The sequence below is a fragment of the Podarcis melisellensis genome, assembly GCF_964234715.1.
Source record: "Podarcis melisellensis genome assembly, chromosome: 5".
Classification (NCBI taxonomy): Eukaryota; Metazoa; Chordata; class Lepidosauria; order Squamata; family Lacertidae; genus Podarcis; species Podarcis melisellensis.
The window spans coordinates 29959841-29978275 of NC_138537.1; the positions used below are offsets into that span (position 1 = coordinate 29959841).

The following is an 18435-nucleotide window of genomic DNA, read 5'->3' on the forward strand; positions in this document are numbered from 1 at the left end:
TCTGTTTTGTCAAGATACATTGGTTGCATAAAAGTATTATTCAGTTCACTGTACAGTTTTGCTTTTGTTCGCTTTTATCTTGACTTCCTTGAATTGGAGATTCTGAACTAATAATTGAAAAAGTGAAGGGACTCAGTAATGTTCAGAAGTGATGCAGTGGACCAGTTCAGATGATGGTCCGACTGCTTTATAAGGTGAGATACAAACAAGCCTCTTGCTGGTTCAAACAGTCCATTTGCTCCTCCCTTTTCAGCACACCTGAATGCAGTGCAGAAGTTTCTATAGTTTTCTGTTTTGCATAAACTGAGCACCATGGTTTTCAGTTTTAGGACAAGCCAGAATCCTAAAATGTGATCAAATTCTATCTTAATGCATTGCCTTTTGATTTTTGGCTTTTTGGGAAGCTACTAAATAGTTCTCAGTTTGCACATAACTGCTCCATTCTTTCACCGGTTTTGCACATGGAAGAGCAGCAAGAATATGAGTAGGGGTATGAATATCTTACATGTTATGGCTTATTAAAGCCAGGGTTTGATTGTGTGTACTGGGTTCATTGGGTCAAGTTAGACTTTTGGCTTCTTCTGAAACTGAAAATGATAGCTTCCTATTTGTATGAAATTGCAATTTGTGATTAACTAGGGACTTCTTGGTTCAGTTGCTGCTTGGACAGAAAGCTTGGTTATATATTGGCTTAGTACAGGGGTCTGCAACCCACGGCTCCGGAGCCACATGTGGCTCTTTTAGACCTTTGCCGTGGCTCCGGGGCGGATACTAGCAAGGGGAGGAGGCGCATTGTGCGCCCCGACACTCCTCACTGTGGCGGGCGCTGTACTGGCTGTGACGTCGCATGGGGGCGGTGCGTGCGTTAGTCACCTTCCCGCCCACCCACTACATTGTAAAGGGGATGTACGCTGGTCATTGCATTGAAAGCGGGCATGTACGCTGGTCACTGTTTTGAAGGGGAGTGAAGAACACACACACACACAAAAAGGTAACTTGTTAATTTAACGTTTATTTCTATGAGGAGGAGTAATTCTGAGGGGTCAAACAAAGAAATAATAAAAAAGTGACAAAAAAGTTATTTTTATAATGACGAGTTTTGCAGCTCCCAGTTTTTTTTCCTTCGGAAACAGGTCCAAGTGGCTCTTTTTATCTTAAAGGTTGCAGACCCCTGGCTTAGTAAGATGAGAGATGGGTCTCCAAGATATCTAGATAAACTTTAAAAGTTTTTTATTATAACCTTCATTGTGCATGTTTTAAAAAATCTTCCAACTTTGCAGTCCTAACACATAATTGAGGACAGCATTAATATTGCAAAATGATCAGTGATTTAGAATCATATTGGAGATTGAACTATTATTATGCTACTCGATAGTATAGTGATGAGACAGCCATTTCAATATGGTTTTGAAAAGTAATGTTACTAGAATTGTGTATTAAATTAATTGGAAATATGCCTAAAACAGCAGTGAAGGATTCCTTTAAAGCATCAAGCTCTATCTGAAAGTCATTGTAGGTGGTTATGCTTATTATTAACATATGTATTACTGGAGTATGAATGATGACTATTAACTGAGGTGGCTGAGGATTTTTGCCTTAAACTATGGTTTATCATTAAACAATTGGATTTCATACATAAATAAAAAGCCCTCCTGTTAATTTCACTTACTAAAGCATTTGTAAAGCATTACATTAATAATTTGTCCAGGGTTATACCTTTATTTGCAAGGTATAACAAGGTTTACTACTTGCATGTGTAAATTATCTAATATGTCTTGCTTTTCTAACTTTGTTACCCTACTTTTCAGCCAAGGTTGTTTCCCAGATAAATAGAGTAGTTGATAATGTGAAAGTATAAAAACATTTAGCTTCCCTTTAAGTGTATTTGAGACATTTATATTGCCATAGGCATGTTTCAGTAAGCAAAAAACAAATGATTCAGCAGTGACTCAGATCAGTAGCTTTTGTTACACATTGGACTAGTAATGCACTAACAGTAAGCTGAACACCTGATAGCACCAGCAGTGCAAGGCTCACTGGTAATATGCATGATAGTGTGGGGGAGGGAAAATTGCAGTGATACTTAAATATATTTCCCGTGAGATCCTATTGTCTAGTGAAACTGAGGTGGTTACTTTTGCATCATAATTAGTGATTGATAGTTTGTAGCTGAATGTGTGAACTGATTCCTCTGGAAAAAGTTGTATTTGAAGTGAGAGAAAAGTTCTGTGTCTGTGATAGCTTACTTATGTTTGCAAGACAACAGCAGTCATCAAGTGATAATAAAACACATGTGAATCAGTGGTGTGTGTTGCAAAGAAGAATGTCTGATATCTTACAGAGTTTTGTGCAGCGTGAAGATCTGTTAATACACTGCTGGAAAATTAGTTATGTATCTGGTATCGGGCTTGACTCACCTGTCAGCTTGGAACAGAGCTTCTGATAATCACATATATTTGGGGTTATGAATGTGCAACAGTTTTGAAAGGGGAATAATTTTGTAACTTCCTAATCAAAGTAGTTTCTGAATTAGTATTATTCTTTGCCTTTGCAGATGACTATGGATGAAAAATATGTGAACAGCATTTGGGATCTTCTGAAAAACGCAATTCAAGAGATTCAGCGTAAGAACAACAGTGGTCTCAGCTTTGAGGAACTCTATAGGAATGCATATACTATGGTATTACATAAACACGGCGAGAAACTATACACTGGACTACGAGAAGTGGTTACTGAGCATCTCATAAACAAGGTATCTACGTGCAATCAACACCATATGCAAATTGGAAGCAAATGGCTAAGGTTATAGAAGAAACTCATTTCTTCCTTAGAGAATCATACACAATGTTCCGGTTACATTATGATTGTTTTCCGCATGTTAGCAAATGCTAGACAAAAATTATAAAATTTAGCTGCTTTTCACTGAGGCGTTCTCTTCACACACAGTGAAACTGTTACTAGTAAAAACTATTTATAAAGTACCTTTAATATGTAGAAAGTTTTTACAGTCTTTTTCGTGTTTACATTCACAGCTATATTCTTAAAGTAAGCCATATTAATTTTACAGGTGAGACTGAGACTAAAAATTATTATTCGCCAGAAAACAGAAGCTTCTAATTTCTTGTGCATGTAGGAAGAAGCATGGGAATCAGAACAGAGGCCACTTGTGTTTATAATGTCAAATCAGTTTGGTGTTTCCTCTGAATGAAATCACGTTTCATTTAAACCCAGCAAAATGTAGTTTTCCCACAAACCAGGATTCCAAGTTTGGATTTGATCCTGGTTTGTGGGCAAACTATGGTTTGCCAAATTTGTATAAAATGATGAATGATTGTTTACTGCAAACCAGAAATGAAAGCTTCTAATTTTGTTCCTCACATGGAACAAGGGAGGATGAAATGCTTGAGCCCAAGACTTGCAACACCAAACCTGGTTTGGCATATTGTTTGAATGGAACTATTGCCGTGGCTTGTTTTCATGAAGGTGAGCAGTGTGAACCGGCGGCTAGGCACTCCCCTTTCACTTCTCATGCATATGCAAATAGTGTAAAGATTGCCACAACTTTCAACATTTTTTTTTGTAATGTCTGAATACAAGAAACAGTGATTCATTCAAAACACAATTAGTGCAACAGCTCAGGCTCTGAAACCTTGTTTAGTGTTTACAATTGAATTGGATGATTGACTTACTCAAGACCACATACTTCATCATTCTTGGCTAGCAGGACCAGTGGTCAGAGATGATTGGGGTTGTAGTCCAACAAACAGCTGGGGACCCAAGTTTGAGAAACCCTAGTTTAGTGAAACCTTTCATCTTTCACAGGTGTTGGCTTACACTTTATGGTTGGTGATGGAATAAAGCAGAGAACTCTTACCCTTGGGGACCCAGGGCACATTTGGAATCAAAAAATGACTTCCACTTCTAAAAGAGCAAAATAGAGACAGAACCACAAAATGCTGTAGGCACCCTCACCCCCCCACACAAAAAAAATCTGTGAGGTTCAAGGCACCTACCACAGCAACTGCCATGCTTGTTCACAGATAGAAAACTTTTTACACTGTTCTGAACAGGTGGCAAAGTCGGTGTCTAATTGTGGCATGTAATTAAATGTGAACATGTTAAAGGGGACATGTTGAATGTTGGAGGGGCCGAGCCAGTGCAACCTGTTTCATGCATTATGGATTTTTTAGGGGATATTTATGAGACCTACTATGGGCGCCATGTGAGGTACCGGCTGTCATACTAGTGTCCATGTTGGTGCCCCTGACATAAAGACTATGTCACAGAAGTAGCTGTGGTGGAAAAAAGTGGTTGTCTGCTATTGGGTCTGGAAAGTGTCATCTACTAAAGTTGATTTTGGTGGTCAATAGCCTAGTGAATTAGAGCTGTCTTTGCCCGTGGTGGTGACTGCGCCACTGGTTGATATTGACTCAGCTTTGGGACTGCTGCAACTAGTGTGAATGTAGCATTTTGGGTAATGGGAGTTTCAAGGCCTATTGCTGCAGAGGTATGGTTGGCTCAGCTCCATGTCTGGATCGCATTCTACTGTGACAGTAGTGATAGGAAGCAATCACTAGGAATGGATTGCTGACACAGCTACTTCCTATGTTAACATTGCAGCCATCTGGAAGTGACAGGCACACTTGTGATAGTCTTTTGTCATCAGTCTCGTCTTGTTTGAATCTGTTTCATTTAGTCCAGGGGTCAGCAAACTTTTTCAGCAGGGGGCCGGTCCACTGTCCCTCAGACCTTGTGCAGGCCCGGACTGTATTTTGGGGGGGGGGGGGAATGAATGAATTGCTGTGCCCCAGAGATGCATTTTAAATAAAAGCACACATTCTACTCATGTGAAAACATGCTGATTCCTGGACGGTCCGCGGGGCGGATTTAGAAGGTGATTGGGCTGGATCCGGCCCCCGGGCCTTAGTTTGCCTACCCGTGATTTAGTCTTTCCCGAAAATGACAAAATATATGTGAGAATACAAGGACAGATTTTGCACCTGTATATAAAATGCACTCAACCTCAGATATGAATGGTTTATATGTGTTTAGGTTGCTGCCATTGTCAGAAAAAAAGATAGAAGCAGGAACACCAGACAATTCAGAAGCATACTTGGCCATCTTTTAGAAGCATTTCAAAACCTTTATTCTTTAGGCCTAGTTTCAGAGATCAGGGCTAAACTGACAGGATTGGAGAGGTTTTTTTAAAAAATACAGTGTTTTCTAGTTCTTAATTAATGAAACAATACAAAAAATTAGGAGGGGGAAGGTTGTTGGAAAAAAAATAATTTCAGGATCCTCTGTTAGAAAAAAACACTGCTGCAGCTTTGGGATTTGGGGAGGCATTGTGTGTATTCGTAATGCTGTCTTGGGCACTACAACACAAACCACCTTGATGAAGCCTTATGCATTTAATATTTGCTGCTTATATTGGGACAGGTGTGCTGAGCACAGCATATCCCTTTAGCTCCACTCATGTATACTTGTAAGTAATTGGTATACACATCACCCATGGGAAATCATAACTACATTGGTATAAAACCTTTAGGAACAATACTTTTAAAATGTTCCAAATGTGCTAACAATATCCTGTAAAGCAAGAGTTCAGTTAAGGGTCAGTTCAGGATAATAGTCTGGGAAGATTAGTAAACTGCTACTTGCTAATCACTGTATACAATTTTAAATGCATGCATTCATGTTTGGAATACAAATTGTTACTGTCTGGAGTGGGATTTCTTTTTATTTTATACTGTGGCTCATATAGGAAGTATGCCTTTCAATTTGTTCTAATTTGTTTGCTGAATCTTCACTCAGACACTGGTACTTTAAACAAAAATTATATAACCTAGTAAGACAGTGAGCAATTATTGTTAAAAATCTATTCATGATTGTACTTGCTGGTTGTCATTATCTGCAAGCAGTGAACGCAAAACTTAAATGAGCAAATGAAAGCATGCAATTTTTGCATGAAGTATGAAATACTAAAACACATATTGTGATTCTTCAGCAGCCCAATTATATGTAGCTAGAAGATCTTCTAACATGACTAGCATCTAGTATATGCTAAAAATAGGAGTCATTTTTTCTTTTTTGTATAATTTGCTGTATAATCTATAGTTGTCTTAAGCACTTGACTTTCATGAAGCTTCTTTGCCTTGGAAAGAGGAGCTGCATAGGTGATAAATGTGAAGTAACTTTAGTGGGCAGATAACCACTACATACTCCATACCTATTCTTCCTCAAAGAAACAGGTTGCAATCAGTGTTAGAAACTGAGCTATACAAGCTAGAGGCCAAAGTTTACAGTTGGCAAAACAAAATGACAAGTTGCCGTTTTGGGGCAAGACAGCTCTAAAGTCTTTTTCCCCAAATGATATACTGACTGTGATTGATTATCAGTTAAACATCTGGGTAGTTCAGATGATAATCTTGAGCTAGATTAAAAACTTTGAGAATTTAAGGAAGAAAAGCCACTTTATCCAGGGATCGTCCACATATATATTGGCCTATTCCTACTGCTTTTTCTTAATGGTGACGCAGACAATTCATAACATAAATATATTCTTCACAACTTTGAGCAGGGCAGTAGGGTGGGGTAAGTGAAGACAAGCTGCAACAGTTAGCTATAACATTGCTCACTGTTCCTGCTCAGGCTGCACAGAAAAAGCATTTTGATTCCTGAAATCCATTGTGATTGTGCAGATAAAATATAACTGATAGAATTCTACAGGATGTGGTATTAGTGTGTGAAAACAATCAAGATCCAATGATCCCCAGACATGCACCTCCAGATAGTGATGTCAAGTGCCATCCTGGCACCCAGGGATCTTCACTTGGTTGCAAGTGGTCGACAATCAGGTGCAAAATGCGCCAGGTAACAGGCTAATGTCGAACACTGGTTGCAATATATGTACAGGGAGTGATGCAGATCAAATGCACTGTCAGTAACAACTACACCAAGTCTCTATGTGCTATGCAGGAGAACCTAGACTTTACAGATGAAAAGAGAATGAAACATAAGGCATCTTCCCTATGACTGACGGACAGACTTCATTTTTTTTCTCCCAAAGAGTGCTTTTGTGACTTGGGAGCAGAGTAGTACTACAAGATATCAAGAACTGTTTGTTCAAGTGAATGTTACAAGAAAAACTTGAACACCTCCTTCTCAAGGACCCGGTGTTCATCACAGAGACTATAGCTGTTTGTATAGCAGGAAACAGAGCCAAGACTTCCTCTGGGATATTGCTATGCGACTTCACTAATAAACCTTTTTGTGGAAAAGCAATGTCAAATGCTGCTATTCTTAAAACACATGTAAATAGCCCTGAAATATAGATGTTTATTTTGGTGTGCCTGCTACCACCTGAGAATTTTGAAGTTAAAAGGCTACAGGAGCCAATTTTATCCCCCATCCGCAATATGCCTGTATATTGTATAAACATTGAACTCAACAGCTGGTAGAACTGTAGAGACTAAGAATTTTAGTTGTGAACTAGCAAATGCTACTTTTTTTAGGATAAGAATATACAGCCTCTGGCTGTTACTTGCAGCAGCTGCTAAATGACAATCTCCTCCCCAAATTTATCCTTGAAACTTCAGGACTTTCCACGGACTACTGTAGGAATCAAAACAGTTACATGCTTGTATCACAAAAAGTAAGCTGCAAAGGGGATTTAAAGAACAGCAAACAACTTTCAAATATTGAGATGAATACCTGTTAGCCTCAGATGAGATCTTTCTATCCAAAAAGGACCATTCTTCAACCTTGTAAATCAAGGCACAAAAGTTACTAGCCTGCAAAGTGTTTTTGCTAGTGTGTTGGTGGCTGGCTGAGGAGGGATAGAGAGCTTGGTCCCACCTCCAGCAGCCTACTACATTTCTACCATCGTTATCATTTTATTTGTAAGGCTTCCATACTTGTCTTTCATTTCTGGGACATTGTGCAACATTAAGATGAGTGAAAGTGTCTTTAATAGTATATTGCCTTGCTGTCTCTCCCTCACCCCTAGCTATAATGCTTTTATAATGACACCTCACCCTCTTACTCATTCAAAGAAATCTCCCCTCCAATAAAACCCCCAAACATTTTAATTGGTTCACGGAACGTGTTTAATTTGAGTTAGGGCTCAGTGAAAGCTTAGTCATAGAAATATGGCCCAAAAACAACAACTGTATGTTAGTGATTAGGAAAAAGAGTGGTAGTGGTAGATCAGAGCCATCAGAAATTGTGAGGCATTACAGAGGAAGACACTACATTATTTCCTCCCGTTACAGTTTTATGATAAAATTAAGAGTTATGTTTTAAACAACATTGAATAAACAATTCCAGACAGAGGTTGGGTGCCAGTACATGGGAATGTAGGAAGCTGTCTCATACCTTCTCAGACCATCTAGCTCAGTATTGTTTACTGTGACTGGCCATAGTTCTCTAGTATTCCAGATCTGCATCTTTCCCAGCCCTACCTGGAAATAGCAATGATTGAACCTGGGATCCTTTGCATGCAAAGCATTTGCTCTACTACTTACCTGCTGAGTTAAAAATGAACAGAGGCAGGCTTCGTCAAATGCATCCAGAAGACAAGGTCACAATTGCCACAGAAAGAGGAGGGAGAAATACAGAAGAGGCAGGCACCAAAAAATAAACAAGCGGGCTCCAAGAACCAACCAAGAAGGTTGCTACTCAAATCCATTTTCCATATGCCATTGTAGGAAAGAGCTGATGGCATGGTCAGTCAGCTCTTGATAAGTAAGCATGATTACTCTTCCTTTCGCATTTTGCACACATTACAAGACAAGTCCCAGTAGCACAGCAATGCACATGACTAACTAGGGCTATTTCCTGTCCTTCCAGTAAGAAAAAAGTGTAAATGTTTGTGAGTAATATGACTTGCTGTGAGGATCACAAAATTAATTTGGTTATGCTTCTAGGAGCTTCAGGGCTAAATGTATCATTTATCCTATATGGTAAATCTGCCTTCACTGCTAACAAAACATGATAAATTAACAAGTTTCATCTATATATTTCATTTATATACTCATGAGTCAGACTATCTGCAGACAACACTTGTCTGTTTTTTAAATGCAAAGAGCTTCCTAATAGTGGTGCGATTTGAACTGGTAGTGTGGTTATTTGGCACGTCTTTTTGCTCATTCTTTTGACAGTAGCATAGCAGTATATGTAGTAGCTTTCAATAACTTGCATTAAATAAGTTGCCTTGGTTATTTTGAAACGTTCTATTTGGTTGCAGGTGCGAGAAGATGTGCTAAATTCATTAAATAACAACTTCCTCCAAACATTAAACCAAGCATGGAATGATCATCAAACAGCAATGGTGATGATTAGAGACATTCTAATGTATATGGTAGGTAATGTCTTATTTTTCTCTCTCTCTGGAGCTAGAAGTATTTAGTCGTAAGAACAAACTTGTAGATCTTCATACTGACGGAAGAATTGGACATGATAAGTTGAAATCTTTAACTGATATAAATGTGGGACATACACACACTGGAGTCCACTTTTCTTGCTCAGTAGTTTCATTGTGAATGGTTTTTTTGGGAAGCTGAGATTGGAATAGAGGTTAACAAGTTGTGCTTACATAATGAAAGAGAAAGGCTTATATATCGGCCTCTATGTGGGGCACCTGCATAATGCATTGTTCTAGGTATGCGGTGGAGTATCTACACCCATGCCTCCATGTGAAATCTGTTGCTACCATCTCTCCTGAACTAGGCTAAAGACTGCTAATGAAATGTCAAGAGATCCGGATCAATTTTTGTTGTTGTTGTCATTTATCTAGTGCGCTCTTTCAGATTTCCACTTTATTCAAATACTGTATTGAACTGAACATAGTTTTAGATGTTTTACCCTTTACATATCATGTCTTACTCTGTATGTGGACCATATTGTCACTGGAAATTTTAATTTTTAAATGGAAAGAGCAGCTACTCTTTACCTTTACAAGGAGTCTTGCAAAGCACAATTTAGGATTGGGTTCTTAGATCTGATATTTCCAGTGCCATATGAAAAGACTCTTCTACCGAGAGTGTTTGTATTACATCGTATTACATTTTTATGTCTGCTTTCATCTGAAGAGCTCTGAGGGTTTCCAAATAGTCTCTCTTCCAAGTTTTGACTAGGACCATTCCTGTTTAGGATTAGGTACCCTGAGACCATTTTATGATGCTCTCCTCTTCCTTGCAGTCAGTGTTCTCTATTATACATGTGTACATCTTTCATAACTCACGGGATAGATTTCTTTTTTCTTTGTAGTCTGAGCTCTGCTGTATTGGTCAGCTTTCTCATCTTTCAGATGGCAAAGTTTTGATTGCATCAATTTAGGGGGGGTGTTACATGGTGATAAACACACACATGATTTGAGAGAATTAAAATGATAGTGTGTTCCAATTTATTTATTTTCCCTGATAATTGTAAGACAGTTATTTTCTGCAATATAAACAATAACCATTTATAGTTAGTTTGGTATCAGTTTTCAAGACAAAGTGCATTGGAGGTTGTTTTGGGGAGGGGGTGATTGAGGTATGCTCATGTAGCTATAAGCAGTCTCTGGATAAACTGCATAAGAGTGGTATTGTATACAAGCCTTATTATTTATATTTTAATTTTAGGACCGTGTATATGTACAGCAAAATAATGTGGAAAATGTCTACAACTTGGGATTAATTATCTTTCGAGATCAAGTTGTACGTTACGGGTGTATTAGGGATCATCTACGACAGACATTGTTGGACATGATTGCAAGGGAACGGAAAGGAGAAGTTGTGGACAGGTACAACTGCAAAAAAATACATTTGATGTCATTCTTGCAAGATCTTTGTTTTGTGTGCATGAGTTAATCTTGCTGCTGTTGTGCTTTTGTTTGCGTTTTTTAATTTCATTTTTAATTATTAATAGTGGGATATATTTTACGAGGCTATCAATAAAAATTCCCTGGGTGGCTAATACTGTAGTATACTGTATTATCAAAATCAAGATGATAACTGAAACATTTTTAAAAAAATACATGCCATCAATATATCCATTTCTTACCTTCTCTGCCACTGCAGTAGCTATTTGCCTCCCCCCCCCCAATTCCCTACCATTTTAAAAACAATTTGAAACTTGATTCTATTTTGGCTGCAGGTTGCCCATTGACATTTTATGAATATATGGCTGTATGTACCAGTTGTGCAACATTCTCCTCCTTTGGAGTGTTTAGGGAGCTTCATTCTCAACACATCTTTGCTTGTAAAGAAATTGTTCTTCTGAGACAGTTACAGAGTGTTACAATGTTGGAGCTCTAGTAGCTATTAACACTTTGTTAGTAATTTAAAATGTGTACACAGTATTTCAACTTGGCCAACTCCACATTGCTACGCAACCCTAAAGGCTGTATTCAAAGTACTGCTGTGTGACCCATTCTGTTGGCACAAGGATATCTGCTTGCACAGTGGAACTTCCCTTCTGTGTACTCCCAAATCTATTCCAGGGGTTCCCTCAACACTCTGGAGTAGATATGGGATTGGCATATACTGGAGATGGGGGAAGAGTTTTGTTGTGCAGGCCTAAATCCTTGTGCTAATGGAATGAGCTCATTGGATATTGCCCTTAATGCTTATTGATATCTACAAATTTACACAGATAAGCTAGTGTGAAGTTCCTATTCCGATTTCATAATTTAGCTATTTTCCTGTACAAAATTACATAAGGACTGGTTGCTGTGACTGTTAAATTATTATTTTCAGCTGAGGAGTTTCCAGAGATGGAGAAAGTTGTGAAATTAGGGGATTGGTGTGTGTGTTTTTGTGCACTTGAGAACACTGAATAAGATCAGTACCTTAAAGATGAAGTACCTAAAAATTTTCAGAAGAGCCAGTAAAGGAACTTTTATAATCTTGTCTAAAATAATTGGTTCTAAACAATCTCCTTACTCAGAATAATACATAACATTTGCATACACTCTCAGTGATCCTCTTAAAGTCTGCAAAACAGGCCATTACCTGCATATTGCAGATGGCGGTGAGGATAAGGGAAGTTATCTAATGCTACCTAGTGAATTCATGGCAGCTGGAATGATAGAATTTATGACTTCATGGTTCACGGTTCAGTCTCTTCAATAACTAATTATACCAGATCTAAATGGAGACAACCAAAAATCATTATAGCTAGGAAATCAAGTTGAGCAGCCTGTCAGTTCTGAGTAAACCTGGTGTCACTATAGTATCCAAAGAGCCCACCAAAGGAGGGATTCCTTAAATTGCCTCTTGAAGTTCAGCAGCAATACACATTTTTGTTATCTCTGCATGGGGTTAACTACTATAATCTCAGGTTAAGAGTGGAGAAGTCTCTTCTTTATTATCTTCTAATTCTTACATCCTTGATGAGAGGGACTTGCATTGATCGCTGAGGGTGGAAATTATATGAGGATGTTTTGTTGAATGACTTTAAAAATTCTACTTCTGCTAAAATATATCTAATCTCTACATTTAATATTTTGACAGAGGAGCAATCAGAAATGCTTGTCAGATGTTAATGATTCTAGGCCTTGAAGGAAGATCTGTCTATGAAGAAGATTTTGAAGCCCCATTTTTAGAGATGTCAGCAGAATTCTTTCAGGTACAAAATATGTTTCAAGTGTATGTGATGTTAACTGTTTATTGGTGTTAATCTGTTTAATGAATTCGTTTGGAATTACTTGCAAGTAATCTTTCTAATCATTCCTTCCCCCCCCCCCCAATATAAGGTTTTTAATTGTAGATATTGACTGCTATTCTGCTTAAAGATTCACTGTCCCAAACATCCAGCAAAAATAAAATGTTATTTGGAAAATAGGAAAACTTGGTTGTATCCAATGCTGGTTATGCATAAGCAGAATGGACTTCCACTTATGCAGTGCAACTTTGTTTTCCTCTCCTCCTCCCTGAAACGCTTTTTGTGCCCTCAAAATCTGCTCCGGCAAGTAGGGTGGGGGCCCTCCAGAGCATAATTTGGGCTGCAGTGGGAAAGAAGAAGGCGATGTCTCTCACTCTCTATATATCATACGGATGGTATTCTTCTCGCACATGGCATCTTTTAATCTCTGCTGCTTTTCAGTGGGAGCTGAACTCAGATGCACTCAGATTCAGGGGGGGTCCTTTGGAGTGGAATCCCATAAAGTGCAGGATGCTCCAATTCCAAAGAAAGATAAATATTGCTTCATCCACAGTCCACATAGACACTAGTGCGCAGATGGTGGTGGGAATGAATCCCAACCCATATCCACAAGGCTGTATTACTGGGTTCTAAATTAGCAAGTATCACTAATTAGGGGGCATGTTCAGAGCTGATGTAGCATAGCAGAGTTATAAATTGGGAAATTCCTACTTCAAATCCTGCCTGTGTCGTGGACATGAGGCCAAGCGCCATCCTTTAATCCTCATTGCATACTGTAATATATGAATAATAATACAGGGTTGATGTATGGATTACATCAAGGTAATAGGTATGAAGTCTTATTTCAATTAAAAATGTTTATGGTGGGGGAGTGCATCTGTAGCAATTCTTTCAGAATATTATAGTATCACATGGCGTGCCTCTGCTTTGTTCCAATACAGATGGAGAGCCAGAAGTTTTTAGCAGAAAATAGTGCTTCAGTTTATATCAAGAAAGTAGAAGCTAGAATTAATGAAGAAATAGAACGTGTGATGCACTGCCTTGATAAATCAACTGAAGAGCCAATTGTAAAAGTTGTTGAGAGAGAGCTTATTTCCAAGCATATGAAGACTATAGTGGAAATGGAGAATTCTGGTCTAGTTCACATGCTAAAAAATGGAAAAACAGAAGGTAAATCCAGATTATGCTGGTTACAGGCACTGAAGTAGTTTATAAGAATGAAGTGTACTAAATAATTCTTAATATTTATTCCTTTTTGTTAGAATATCTATATTCCTTAGAGATTTCTGTTGAAATATGAAGTGATATATATATACTGAAAAAACAACTGTGTTTTCCATTCCCTCGGTAGCGTTATTCTATCTAAAGCTGCCTAAAGAATAATTATTGTGACTAAGCTATAGATACTACTTACGTGTCCAAAGATTTTGTAAGAAATGCCATTTTATTTTAGAAAACTATAATGTCTGCCTCTCATCAATGTTTACTAATGTAAACTTTTTGCTTTGCATAGTTCCATTAGCAGATTTGTATTAGTGTGTGCTCTATATGCTTGTGATGGTAACTAATGAGTGAGATGGTAGCTCACCTGAAATGAGTTTCAGCTCGGTTCATTCCTTGCAACAGCAATAAAATGTTATGTATCTCCAAGAAACTTTTTAATAGTTTATGTGGTATTCATGCTTGCTTATTGTGATCAATCAAATTCTACTTAAATACAATTATATTTACCAATCCTAGTTTAAAAGCCAATGGTCACTTAGCATAACATAGCATTAGGATTCATTAGGGTTTTTAATTTGTAACCTGGCATTAGTTTTATTATATTTTGTTGTTGAATTGGACACTCTGTGCTGAAATTTTTTTTAAATTTAAATTTTAAACATTTATAGCTCTTATATTCAAAGACACTCAATGTGCCATACTGCTGCAGCAAATCACCATAATGATTTTATTATTTAAAATAATATAGCAGCCAAAAGGTGAAGAACAAAAATTAAGGTAACATTTAGGACAGGTCTGTTGTGTCTGCTATTCCAGGACAGAAGGAAGAGCCTCACAATGAGACTTCATGTTAAAATATGAGTTGACAAAAATTTGAGAACACTTTTTCTGTTCATCTGCTGTTTTGTGATAGAAATACCATGTTGGTGGTAGTTAATATACTTTTCCTCCATTGCAGATCTTGCTTGTATGTACAAGCTGTTCAGCCGTGTGCCGAATGGTCTTAAGACAATGTGTGAGTGTATGAGCTCCTACCTCCGAGAGCAAGGTAAAGCTCTTGTATCTGAAGAAGGAGAAGGAAAGAACCCAGTTGACTATATTCAGGTAGTTAAACCTTACATATCTCATTTGCCCATTTTAATTGAACTTCAGATCTGGCTGCTCTTCTGCCACTGGTGGACTTGCCACAAGAAAGGGCAAACTTTGCTTGACTCCTTTCTCATCCCTGTAGAACTGACAAGACCCAAACCTTCAACATTTCTCAGGACAGACAAAAAAAAAAATCACCTGCAGCAACTAAAGCAGCTAGAATAGAAGCAAAGGAAACCCCACACAGGAGAGTCCATTTGTAAAGATCACACCTCTTAGCAGACAGGTGGACATCATCTTTCTAAAGCAAGTGGGGCAAGTTCCAAGAGATCACTTGTTGACAAATGGCTACAGCAGCCCACTAAAATGCCACCTCAGCAATTTCAGCACTGATCTTCTTTAAGCCATCTGAAGCATCTTGGAATCCTGGGGCCCTGCCTACATACTCCTAGGCAGCATCCTCACCCAAGTCACCTTGGTCTTAAGGAAGATATTCAGAGTTTCATTGAAATCGCCCAGTGATCATTGAAATGGACTGCACTCCCAGAACCTTCCCCAAATCATTCTTCCCCAAGTGTAGAACCAAAATACAGAGAGGTGAAGAGCACTTTGCTATGCCCTAGAAACCATGGCACCAAGACCCAAACTGTTGAATGTTTGAATTCTAGGAAGAGCCAGGACATGCAGCTGTCATTCACTTCACAGTCCAGTATGTGAGGCTGTTGCCTGTGACTTGGACCTCCAGGAGCAAATACAACCATAATGGAAAAGAGTTGGTGGTGGTAGTTGCAAGATGGTGCTTGAGGTTATACAGGATGCATGTGAACCCTGGTAACATCCTCTTGCTAGCTGTCCTCTGCACTTGAGAAAGAAATCTATACTTAACAATGGATTTTCTTGCCCATTTGAAATACCAGGTTTTTCTAAGCTTAACCTAATGTCAAGTAAAGTTTCTAGACCCTTTGAAGCAATGAGCAAATAGTTTTCAGTCAAATAACCTCACAATGGATGTGATTTCCATACAACATATAATAGAAATCTGTAACATATTTGAACGTTATTTGAAATAAATTAAAAAATTAAAAAATTGTCCATTAGCACCATAGAGACCAACTAAGTTTGTTCTGGGTATAAGCTTTCATGTGCATGCATACTTCTTCAGAAACCTGAAAGCTTATACCCAGAACAAACTGGGCAATTTTTTAATTCATTTCAACTGTGTCGGACCAACACGGCTACCTACCTGAAAATAAAAATATTCTTTATTTTTCTAAGGGTTTACTGGATTTGAAGAGTAGGTTTGATCGCTTCCTTCAAGAATCTTTCAATAACGACAGGCTCTTCAAACAAACCATTGCGGGTGACTTTGAGTATTTCCTCAACCTTAACTCTAGGTCTCCAGAGTACCTCTCATTATTTATTGATGACAAGTTAAAAAAAGGAGTCAAGGGAGTAAGTATATTTTCAGTTACAACTATGCAAATTTGTGACAAAACAGCAACATATATTTGTGCAAACTTCTGTTCTCTTATGATCCTGAAAGTACCGTATTTTTTGCTCTATAAGACTCACTTTTTGCCTCCTAAAATGTAAGGGGAAATGTGTGTGCGTCTTATGGAGCGAATGCAGGCTGCGCAGCTATCACAGAAGTCAGAACAGCAAGAGGAATTGCTGCTTTCACTGCACAGTGATCCCTCTTGCTGTTCTGGCATCTGAGATTCAGATTAATTTTTTTCTTGTTTTCCTCCTCCAAAAACTAGGTGGGTCTCATGGTCTGGTGCATCTTATAGAGCGAAAAATACGGTATACTGTTTTAACTTTCAAAATGCAATAATCAGTGCAGTTGAGTGAACAAATTATATGTGCTTGTCAGAATGTTTTGCAACTGCATGAACTATATATGTGTGTAAATAGAGAACTGAATAATTCTTGATTGACTTAACCACTGTTAGTCATAGTTGTTTTTAGAATGATAATGCTGATAATTATTGACATATAAAAATGACCTATGTTAAAAGGAAAATGTTACTGGTGGCAGTGTCAGAAGTACTAATGTATGTGTTCTGGTGGGTCTTGCACAGCAATACATCTCCAGCTTACAGTATGATGCCTTCAAGTTCTTTGTACTTTAGCATGCTGACCATGTAATCAGATTGCTGCCCCCCCCCAGCAAAATATGTTCCCATTTAGTACTTGAACTTTTGTCCCCTAACAAGTTACTTGTTGCACCAAAAGCTTGAAGTCCATGCCTTCGTACGTTTGAAGATATGTCTCCCATTCCCACTTAGTGTTTTATCACAGTGAATCACAGACAGTGTTATTTTGTGAAGTGTGAAGCTGGCCTGAGAAGGCTGTGGCTGCCATGCTACACGCTACATGAGCAGAGCAGGATTTATTTCTGAGTAAAAATGCATTGATTGTGCTATGAGTGTTTCTTAATTAATAGGATTTTGTGGGCACGATCTCTAGCGATGGAGATTGGTAGCATTTGGTTGAAAAATAATGTTTTTGTCTTTACAGCTAACTGAGCAAGAAGTAGAGACTATATTGGACAAGGCAATGGTTTTGTTTAGGTTTATGCAAGAGAAGGATGTTTTTGAACGATACTATAAACAGCACTTGGCAAGGAGGCTTCTAACAAACAAAAGTGTTTCAGATGACTCTGAGAAAAACATGATATCTAAGCTAAAGGTAAAGTTAGTCCCTGCAATCTTTTACTTAGTGACTGTTTCCCTTTATTTCTGGTTTCAGTCAAACATTCAGTTGTCATAATTTTAGCTAATGTGGGATCATTGCAGTATGCTATATTTCTAAATACTAAAGGTAGGGCAATAAAAAAAATTCATTGCCAGCAAAAGTCTATTCATACTGTTTTTAAAACTTAAAACTGCAGTATTTGGAACTGCAGTCGATTTCCTGCCAGAAAGCTTGAAAAGCAGGGAGGAGTTGAAGAGGATAGAATAAAGCAGGTAATGCCAATTTTCCCTGTTCACAGATTTTCTGGAACCCCTGGTGTATGGCAAAAGGTTCCTCCCCATTCTCCATCTAAGCTATAGTCCTCTTCCTTATTTTCACAACAAAGCAAATACTTACCTGCTATTCCTTCTTGGAGAAGGATTGAAAAACACCCCACCCTAACCTTCCAATCCATCTTTTCCTCTTCTTTATTCAGCTAAAAAAAGCACTTCATGTAATGTGCTTCTTTGGATAGTACAGCTGGAACTAAACTGGGATTTTAAGAATGCACCTGGGAAGAAATTTCTAATTTTTAAATTTGAAATTATTTATATCCTGCTTTTCCTCTTAAGACATACACAAATAGAAAAAAACAAGGGTTCAAGCCAGTATACAAAGACATGTGACTTTGTATGCTGACCGGAACCCCTGTTTTTTCTATTTGTGTATGTTCCTATACTGTGGGTTCTTTATTTTTGTGTTTCCTCTTAAGACAGAGTGGTATTTAATAAAAACAAA

The 18435-nt window shown here is 38.1% G+C and overlaps 1 protein-coding gene across 5 annotated transcripts in view; it reads left to right on the forward strand.

The window, feature by feature from the left end:
- CUL3 (cullin 3) overlaps positions 1-18435 on the forward strand; it is a 47173-nt gene that overhangs the window by 17377 nt on the left and 11361 nt on the right. For all 5 annotated transcript variants that reach the window (XM_081910379.1, XM_081910382.1, XM_081910378.1 and 2 more), the window contains exons 2-9: positions 2555-2752; positions 9248-9361; positions 10626-10786; positions 12498-12612; positions 13590-13818; positions 14831-14976; positions 16237-16413; positions 17482-17652. In XM_081910379.1, coding sequence (XP_081766505.1) covers positions 2555-2752; positions 9248-9361; positions 10626-10786; positions 12498-12612; positions 13590-13818; positions 14831-14976; positions 16237-16413; positions 17482-17652 — 1311 coding nt within the window. The remainder of the gene's footprint in view (positions 1-2554; positions 2753-9247; positions 9362-10625; positions 10787-12497; positions 12613-13589; positions 13819-14830; positions 14977-16236; positions 16414-17481; positions 17653-18435) is intronic.